The sequence below is a fragment of the Fomitiporia mediterranea genome (genome assembly GCF_000271605.1).
Source record: "Fomitiporia mediterranea MF3/22 unplaced genomic scaffold FOMMEscaffold_10, whole genome shotgun sequence".
In the NCBI taxonomy this organism is placed as follows: Eukaryota; Fungi; Basidiomycota; class Agaricomycetes; order Hymenochaetales; family Hymenochaetaceae; genus Fomitiporia; species Fomitiporia mediterranea.
The window spans coordinates 1,314,149-1,324,103 of NW_006760395.1; the positions used below are offsets into that span (position 1 = coordinate 1,314,149).

The following is a 9,955-nucleotide window of genomic DNA, read 5'->3' on the forward strand; positions in this document are numbered from 1 at the left end:
CAAGTCTTGAGTTAAGCTTTTCCAAACTTAGTTACTGTATTTTACAATTCCTAACACTTCTAACTTTTTAATATTATACTAATGTATTATACCTTCTAATATACTCTAGTATTATGTAAAACAAATCATATATAGTAAAGTTATAAAGGCTCTAATATTTGTACTATACTCTTAATAACAATTGCCCCCTTACTTTAAACCTTTAATATTATATACACATTTAATAATAATCTTTATCTATTTAATAAAGCTGCTTTCATATTAATAGCTTTTGTAGTTATAGAGATATAAGGTTACAAACTTATGTATATAAAGTATAATATAACTTTCTTTGTAAACATTACACAGACTCAATTCTTAAATATGTTGTAAATACATAAGCTCTAATAGTATTATAGTATTAAGAGTTGTAAAGTATTACAGATTTTAGTTAGAAGAAACTGTTATATTATTTATTAATAAATAATACACAAGTTCACAAGTAATTAGTATATTTAAAATTATATTTATGTAATAAATAAATTTCAATTAAATTTACATTAATTTTAGTAAAATAATGAAGGAATTTGGTTAAGAATTGAGTAAGATACAGTAGAAAGTGTATACTTACTATATAAGATAGTAAGTACAGAGTGTGACAGAGAGCACAGGGTGTGACAGTGCTAATGACAGTTGTATCAATTCTGCATCCAGACCCTGAGTCTTACAGTTCTTTTTTGGTTAGCTTGAATTGGCTACCTACAGTTTAACTTGAATTTCACTAAGTCAAAATAAAGTCCTTTTCTAATAAAATACATGTTCCCCTCCCTAATCCTAGCCAAAACCCATTCTAACACTCAAACCTAACAACCCAACTTATCCTAAACCTAATTGAGAGGCTTTGCCCCTCAAACCCCCCTCCTAACTTCTTAGTCCAAGAGTTACTACACTAGTATTATGTAAGTAGCTATTCAGAGTCATCCTAAATTAGGTTGTAAGACTTAGAGTCTAAATGTAGAAAATTAAAGGTTACTAATAATAAGTACATATAGAATAGTGTAACATGTAAAGAGTATGTAAGCAGCTGAGTAATGACTAAGCACTTAGTCATAAGTTTACTAATTATATACTTATTTATATAATAAGAGTTTATTTAAATAGGTAGAATACAGAATTATTTATAGTAAGGTAGAGAAAGTATAAACCTAATATAGTATAATATAGCAGCCTAACCTAATTGGGATACAAACAATGATGGCAAAATACAACACTCAGTATCTCAAAAATGCAGTTTTGAGCCACATAGATAGATTAAGCTTACTCTAACCTACAAAAGTAGGTTTTTAATTTTTTAAAATATTGAGATTTGAGTGACTTATTTCTAAAAAAATAAAAACTTTTTTTTTAATTGCCAAATGTACAGAAATGCAATTTAGTGAAAATTTGAAAAAATTTTCTTAGATTTTTGCCGCTTCAGCAAAACCAATATTACATAACATTACCATATATAGAGTCTTACTAATTATTACCAATATAATATTGGTCAGCATTTTCGTCTATTTGTTATAAGAGTCAGAGGCTTACAATAAATACTTACTCTAATAATAAATATTCAAGATACAACCAAGTATTATTAATATATTGTTAATTTGTAGTACTAATAAAAGCTAAACAAAACATTTCTAAGACCTTTTTTGTATGTTTAAAAAAAGGTCAATGTCCACAGCTCAATTTTTGCCAAAGGGTCCTTCCTAAAGGGGTAAGTGGCTGTGCTGTGACTGATGTGACACCCTATGTCGGGTTTATACTTTCTCTACCTTATAGGGAATTTGATGAAATGGCACCTAATTAGACAGGCAATCGGACCGAAATCGCTTAACTAAGATCAGTTTCTGGTGTGAGAACCGCAGGTGAATTTAACAGACTACTAATAATTGTTTGCAACTACAGAAGTAGATTTGGCTTTCCCTAACCTGAAGTCAGTCTAAGTCACGTGCTCTATTGGGACACGCAAAACCAAAATCGTGGGCTCCATTGTCTAATCTCTGCGAAGCACAACATGTCAACATCTCTATTTAGTATTCCTCAATGTATCGCGAAGAACTTCAGAAGGATGAAGTGAAGATACCCTATATTTATACAACGATGATCAACAAACCGTACCTCGTTGAAAGACATCACATGCGCCAAAAACGCGTGTCAAGGTGACGCGATAAATACTGCGGACCCGTCGCTCTCTTCAAATACCGCCGCCAAGTTTATTGTACCGATGAAGCGGATCAAGGAGCAAAAACATACGTGTGAGTCTGCTCGTCGACACTGTTAAATTTCGTCTTAAAATCTCTCGCGGTCCTCGGTGAGCAATACTGACAATGTGCTTCTTGCTGTTTGTTGGGCAGACATTGGCTTCTCTTTAAACATACGTGAGAGAAAGACGATTGATCGAGTTAACGTTAACGTTTAATCTCGCCTAGATCCGGTACCGCATACCATGTGCCTAGTCGAGTAGGCCGCCGTCCGGGAAAATATCAGAACAAATGAGGGTATGTGTCGAGATACCAAAGCATACCTTGATCTATATAAAAGAGGCGTATGCTTCAAAGAGTCGCGCATAATACCCGTGCGGTATTGTGCTCCGCATAATGGCTTGTTTCACTGCTCCGAAACTCGTTTTAATTCTCTCAGCACTGCATCTAGTTCTGCTCGCAACCTATGTCTTTGCACAGTGCTCCGAACCATCCGTTCGCCGTGAATGGAGACAGTTCAGCGCCAGCGAGAAAGTGGAGTGGATCGCAGCCGTGAAGGTCAGAAACCACACCCCTTGCTTGAGTCCTCTAATATGATATTTAGTGTCTCACCACATTCCCCCATACCGATGCACTTACTCCATCTGTGGACCCGTCTGTCTCGTTAATCCCGAGTGTTAATACATCGTCTACGTACTACGATGGTAAGCACGTTCCGTAAATTTGGGAAAGAGGTGATGTTGAAGGCCCTTGCTAGATTTTGTGTATATGCACATGGATCTCAACACGAGGGTATAAGGCATCTACATTGAAGCGATCCGTTCGGACTTTGATTATTTGTTCTCTGCAGATTCATTCCACCGGCTACTTCCTTCCATGGCATAGATGGTACGTTGCTGTGTACGAGCAAGCTCTTAAGGAGAAGTGCAGTTACACTGGTGTCTCGCCATACTGGAACTGGACCATAGGTTCTTTCGCCCGTCTCACCAGTTTCATATCTACAAGCTTACAAGAACGTATAGACTCGGCCGATGTCTTCGATTCAGACTTTTTCAAGGAGTCTGACCCCTCCAGTGGGCTCGGAGGATGGGGCGATCCGAACAAGGACTTAGGTGTAACGGATGGTGCCTTCAGCGACTTCATGATCGCGTATCCAAATCCACACATTCTGCGACGTAATTTCTCATTGCAGCCTTGGAAAGACCTTGGTGATCTCAACGGATTCAATCCATATCCCCTCGAATACGCAAATGCAACTTTCACGCCCGATGCTATGAGCGCGTTGATAAATGGCTATGTCGGAGATTTTGTCGGTTTTCAGGCGGACTTTGAGAAAACGCAGGGAGCACATGGTACTTCGTTTTTACTATTTGGAGATTTCCATCCAGATTGAATTGAAATCCTATCTTCAGGCGCTGTTCACCTGATGATGGAAGGGTAACTGTTACCGTTCTTGTTCCTATATTTTCGGGATCCCGTATTCATCCAATTTTTCAGTGACCTAGGTGGCACTTGTCCGCAAGGTGCCTATGAAGGTTGTTCGGGTAACAATCCCACTTGGTCTGCAAATGGTATGCATGACCTGTGCCAACTGACCCACCGATATTGATCACTGCCTTATTGTAGAGCCGCTTTTCTGGATGCACCATGCAGTATGTTCGCAATTCGCCATGACGGGATGTCACATTGCTAAACTAGTGTTGTATAGATGGTTGACAAAGTTTGGTCCGATTGGCAGAACGCTAATCCGGAGAACTTCTGGGCGTTCTTCGGTGGTACTGTACAAAGCACACAGAATGTTACCTACTATGCACAGTATCCAAACGGCGGACCTCCTTTCTTATCTGTACGTATTCTAACCCATTTTGTCTTTCTGCCCGTATCCAATATGTAACCTCTCGCATTACAATAGGTTAATGACACGATTCCGGCGGATGGTCTATTCAACGAGACAACAATTTATAACGTCATGGATACGACAGGAGGATTTTTGTGCTACGTATATGAGTGATGCAGTGTTAGTCAATGTCGTTTAGCGTCTTCTGCCCCTGTTTCCATTCGTCCGACCATCCAAACTTCCATGTTTACACATATGTGAGTAGCAACCCGAATGCTCTGTTGTCTGGAAGATACGTATGACGAAAATTTTGTCCTTCAAACTAACATCCTGTACGAGACCATGAGCTTATCAGCTTTGCTGCGATTGTCTACAGTAGAGATGCACAGCAATCACGGTTCTGCGTCATCACTGAAAGCCAATTTTAGCCAGAAATAATATTTAATGTAATGCTATGCCGGAACTGTTCGGCCTTGATCCCGTGAGCCTAAGATTGGTGGTACATTTACATAATCGTGCAGTGACATAAGGTTCTTGAAACTCCGACGGGGACACCTGTAGCAGCAACAGTCATCGCATTCATTGAATCATTCAACATTGTAACTCACGCATGTCAGTAACATTCGCATTCGTCGATTGCTTTTACCAATTTCCTTCTAGGAAAGCATGCTTCTTTGTGAATGTCCGTGACATTCAACGTCTTATGACCGTAAGCTTAATTATAACTAGATATGTCATTCGTATCACTCTCTGCTCGGTTGATTCAGATATCATTGATAAAATTGCAGGCGACAAAAGCAAGGCACACGAAAAAGGAAAATGTCTATAGGCATACAGGGCTTCACTGTTCTTCTCTCGCAACCATCCTTCTGACAGAATATGCGTGGACTTGATTAAAACCAGTCATAACACGAAGATAGTGAATGGAGATTACTGCTCACCTCGACTCTAGAATTGTGTGTTTGCATACTTTTCAAATCCTGGAAGCTGCTTGATCTCCTCTGTCATAGCTTTCATGGCCGCATCGCTTTGAGGTGTCAATAGCTGGTAAATCGGGCGGAGACGCAAAGGAGATACATAGTCTTCTGCTGCCTTCTTTTTTCACGTAGAATCGGCGTTCTTCGATCGCAATGTTACATTGCGAAGTGTAAGTACTTCATAGCTCCACCAGTCTCCAGCAATCGCGACTCCGACAATCGCTTTGTACTCTGGATTTCCCGAGAAGAGTACCTCTGCCTGATCATTGAGATCGGCTTTTGCCTCCTTGATTGCACCGTAAATACTGTTCAGCTCCGAATTCATGGGACACGGTTTGAGTTCCATCAAGGCTACAATCTTCATTCGCTCGAAATCCATGCCATTTAACCTAAGTCTCTTCCGGAAGACGCGTAAAAGTGCAAAATCAGGAATACGTGATTCCTTCCTGACTCTCCCGTCCTGATCAACTTGTTCATGCGAGACGACTCTCTGGGGACCAACGACTAACGATCGACACTTCCTGACGAAACGACTAAGCCGGATATTCCAAATCGTGTACCAGATGTCCTCCAAGCCACGGTGATTCGGTAATCCGAGCGTTCTTCGGAGATTGTAAATCTCACGTTTTGCAGAAAGGATTGAGACCTCCTCCTTAAAGTGCCAGTGGTTTGGCATGTCATCCTACCCTAGAGCTCTTGGTGGCTTCAGTAATTGAGCATGAGTAGAGGTTGATGAGACTATGAGACTACATACGATTAGTGATAAGACGAGGTTACTGTTGTGTGTAGGGCTCGGTCCCGTACCGTATTATACGGATACGGCATTTTCGTATACGGTGCCGTACCGTATCCGTATAAAAAATTTGACTCAAAAATACGGCACGTATTTTACGGGCCGTAACCGTATATAGTCTGTATAATACGGACCGTATACGCCTGTATACGATATACAGCTACTAAATGAAAGAAACTCTTGCTCTAAACATAATACTGAAGCTCTAATAAGTAGTATTCAATGTTCAGACACTTATACTAGCATTTACTAATATATTCAGCACTATTATTGTAAAAGTATGTGCAATCTGATATATATTCCGATATATAGGTACATCACATGACTCGACTTTATGACAAATATCACAGACTAAATTACATAACAAAATGTCAATAAGTCAAATTTTATACATTTCATGTAGATTAAGGCATAATATAGGTAGAATTCAATATTTCTATACTAAAGAGGTAATATCACAATGATGTAGCCCCTTACATTTCATGCTACACCTTGGTAAATGTAGCAACTACGCCGTATCCGTATATGGCGTATACGTTCCGTATACGGCCGTACCGTATCCGTATAGGTTTTCGGGTTCAGAAATACGGCACCGTATTATACGAGCCGTATCCGTATAAGGGTCGTATTATACGGCCCGTATCCGTATACGGTACGGTACCGAGCCCTAGTTGTGTGGCAGCTGGACAAGCAACCTTTGGCAAACAACTAAGTCAAGAGCCTATTTATGTACTTTACAGTAGCTGGTCACACAGAGAGAGGAAAGACAGTGGATGCGGAGTAGAACCAGTAGGCAGTCCACATTTTATTGACCACTGAACAGCGTGGCTGAGATACAAATCGGGGGTAATGATGTCCGATAGTGGCTCAACAAGGTGGGCTGAATGCCGGTGCATCTGTAGTCACCAATCTCTAGCCACTTATCAATGAATTGGCTTGTTCCCTTGTGGCATGCGACGTTCAATAACCTGAATTGGGGAAAATAATTTGGTACGGGTTGGCACCCCCAGCCCTACCGAAATAGACCAATCACTATATGAGAAGCAATTATAGACTCTCATTCATTAAATGCCTAAAGACACTCTAACATGATCTAACAGGGCTAATGGCCTTTGATTCCCTTTGTTCGTGCGCTAATGTCATGAACATAGCCAGACAAAAGGAGAATGATTGATTGATTGAAGGAAGTAGATGGCATTTACACTGTTACAATAGGTTCGCTCGGAAAAGTTGAACTAATCCTCTTCAGACCCCAATTCCGAATCGCTTTCGTCATCCGATTCTGCACCTCCCATATCCTCATCGTCTGCTTGTCGACGGGGCAGTTCAACAGGTGGATACTCCTCGTCGCCACTGCTATCTCCATCCTCGTCATCTTCGGGCCCATGTCTACCATATAACTCAAACCACCGGAACGGGCGGTTGATCCCAAACTGTTCTCGGACCGCTTCCATTTGCTCCCGCGTGAACTTGTTGTCATCCAGGCGACGTTCCTCATCAACAATGAACGTGACAATTTGTGCAGTTTTGCCTTTGTATGTGACCGAGCGAAGCTTGTAGTAAACACCAGTCATTTGTGTAACCCAGTCCATGATCGAAAGTTCACATGAAAGCGTTTCTTTCTCCCAAGGCCAATCCTATTTCTTGGCGATACGATGCCAGTCCTGTACCTTAATTTGTACACTGTATATCCATTCGTACGGTACCAGATGGTATGGTCTAAAGCAAAATCGATTGAGCACGGCAAACAAACATCCTAGTCTCATTACATACTTTTGGTCCTGACTGGTAGACTTATCTAGCCGGAGTCTCGAAAACTTGGAGTCAAGAGCAGCAGGCACAGACATTCTGCTCAACGTTGAATGTGAGATGACAGTTAGAGTTGCGGGTAGTCGGTAGACTGAGGATCAGCTATTTATACTCTTTTGTATGTGGTCTGAAGTTTCGTGGCTCTAGTTTTGTTATTGTTTGTGAACAACAATCGAAGCGAAGCTCTTACGTCAGTGTGAAAGTATTTCCAGAATAAGCAGGTCACTCTAGTCATGCGACTCGAATCAAATTGAAATTTGGAAACTGGGAGTATTTTCTCTGCCCAGCACCAATATAGTGGCTAAAGCATATTGGCATATTTCTTGTATAGTATCATATGTACAGTGAAACCTGTCATTAAGTATGACCCACTGTAGACAGGTGAGGCCATACTTAATAAGAGGTTATGCTTGTTGAGAGTAGCTTAAGTAAAGTAATAAAAATTTCCTTATTTGTAGTACATAACTCAATAATACATTGTCTACTTAAAAAACAACTGAATATCAGTCTGTTTAAGAGAACTATTTATTTTCTTGTATAGGTTTCTTGTAAGCTTTGGAAAAAGTGTTTTAGCCTTAGTAAACTTAGTACAGATCTTATTCTGAAAGAGTATATTAAGCTTTGAAAGTACTTAGACAGTCTCTACATAGCTAATGAGTGGTTCTGGCTCTGGCTCTAGAGCCTCAAGCTCTAGAATATGCTTACTAATAGTCTCCTTCTTGTTATACTCAACCTGCTCTAATATCTTCTTATTAGTCTACTTAGTCTTAATAATCTTTTTATCTAGTATGTTAAGGAGTTCTTCTACTGTAGGAATGTTTATTACTAGCACTGTTCTACTATTCAATTTAACCTCCTCCAGAGCTGCTGAAAGCTTAGAGATAGTCTGAGTAACTCTAGTAGTATACTTTTAGAGTATAAGATTAATAGGAATAACTGTATTCTGTATAATTGTAAGATTACAGATAGAGAGTATAAGAAAAACAAATTACTTACCTCCTGAAACATATTCTTTACCTAAAGTATCCTAGCATACTTCTAACAGTTTGTTACTATCTCTAGAGTGATCTTTTCTCAAGCCTTGAGTAAGAGACACATTTCTTCAAGCTAGTTAATAAAATATATGTTTTTAGTACTCTCTTTATATTAACCAAGAGATTCAAGGATGTACAGATAGTAGTAGTAAGCTTTGAATGTGTAAATAATTCTAGTATCTATTGGTTGGATGTAGAAAGTCATGTTTGGGTCAAAGAATATAACTTTAGTATTCTTAAGTTTCTTTGTGTTAAATATATGTAAAGAGACATTATTAATTAACAAGCAAATCTTTTACTTTTTGAAAGGATTCAACCAGATTTGTAATGGCTGATCAAGCAACAGAACAAGCACTACCAGAACCACCAGACATACAAATGTAAGAAGCAGAAGAATGTAAGAAATACAATTATATGACACAATTGTAAGAACAAATGTTAAACATCTTAACACAACAATTAACTAAGAACAAAGATATTAGAGAAAGCTAACAGATTAACCTACCTACAAAAACAATACAAGCAGTTGATAGATGTTTATTAATTAGTAAAGTACACTATTAGAGACAGTTGACAGTCTATGTTAGAACTAAGATACTATGAGATAGAACAAGCTTCAAAGTATATATAGTTAAGACAAATAATCTATATATACATAGTGAATGTATAAGTACACAAATACACCTACATATGCTAGCACACTAAGTAAACAAAAAACAAGTAGTAGGAATATTTACAGATGTATAGAGTATAATACTCTAAGAACAAATACATGGACAAGCTATCCTTACTAGCATACAAAGGGAACAACTGTGTATCAAACAATATAATATTAAAGTCATTTATAGAGACATGAAACTGATAATAGAAAGGACTCATAAACTCCTTAAAGGAATGGAACTTAGAGTAGTCCAGCCTTACATTCTAAACAAATAGTGTAAGAGCTACAAACTAATAGTAACACAAATAATTCTGTACAGTACCTCTTAAAATGAAGCCTCTAGAGTTTAATGAAAGTAGTACTAATCATAAAAAGGCTATTTAGAGTTAGCTAAGGAAAAGAAGCATTCTGAGGACTAGTATTACTAAAGTTGTACAGAAAGTACATAAAAGCAGTTACCCCTATATTGATTACTACCTTATTAGAAGCACTCAGAAAGCTCAAGGCTACTAGATTGTAAATCTAGAGACTATAGTCTATAGTATATGACAAAAGTATTGTACAGGAGAAAAAAATATATAACTTCCCCAAAACACAATAATATTACACTCTGTAAATT

The 9,955-nt window shown here is 38.5% G+C and overlaps 3 protein-coding genes across 3 annotated transcripts; 1 reads left to right on the forward strand and 2 right to left on the reverse strand.

The window, feature by feature from the left end:
* Positions 1-2,621: 2,621 nt before the first annotated feature.
* On the forward strand, positions 2,622-4,236 carry FOMMEDRAFT_92287 (Di-copper centre-containing protein; the record flags this gene model as incomplete). The annotated part of the gene is made up of 10 exons (XM_007269513.1): positions 2,622-2,783; positions 2,830-2,929; positions 2,983-3,017; positions 3,076-3,193; positions 3,248-3,577; positions 3,638-3,662; positions 3,723-3,796; positions 3,852-3,877; positions 3,934-4,071; positions 4,138-4,236. The coding sequence occupies 10 exons, from the start codon at positions 2,622-2,624 to the stop codon at positions 4,234-4,236; spliced, it is 1,107 nt and encodes a 368-aa protein (XP_007269575.1).
* Positions 4,237-5,010: 774 nt separating this feature from the next.
* Positions 5,011-5,715, reverse strand: FOMMEDRAFT_159729 (uncharacterized protein; the record flags this gene model as incomplete). Its single annotated transcript, XM_007269514.1, has 2 exons — positions 5,011-5,157; positions 5,218-5,715. 2 exons carry the CDS (start codon positions 5,713-5,715, stop codon positions 5,011-5,013), a joined length of 645 nt encoding a protein of 214 aa, XP_007269576.1.
* A 1,352-nt stretch (positions 5,716-7,067) lies between these two features.
* Positions 7,068-7,679, reverse strand: FOMMEDRAFT_30781 (uncharacterized protein; the record flags this gene model as incomplete). The annotated part of the gene is made up of 3 exons (XM_007269515.1): positions 7,068-7,469; positions 7,503-7,551; positions 7,606-7,679. 3 exons carry the CDS (start codon positions 7,677-7,679, stop codon positions 7,068-7,070), a joined length of 525 nt encoding a protein of 174 aa, XP_007269577.1.
* Between the last annotated feature and the right edge of the window lie 2,276 nt (positions 7,680-9,955).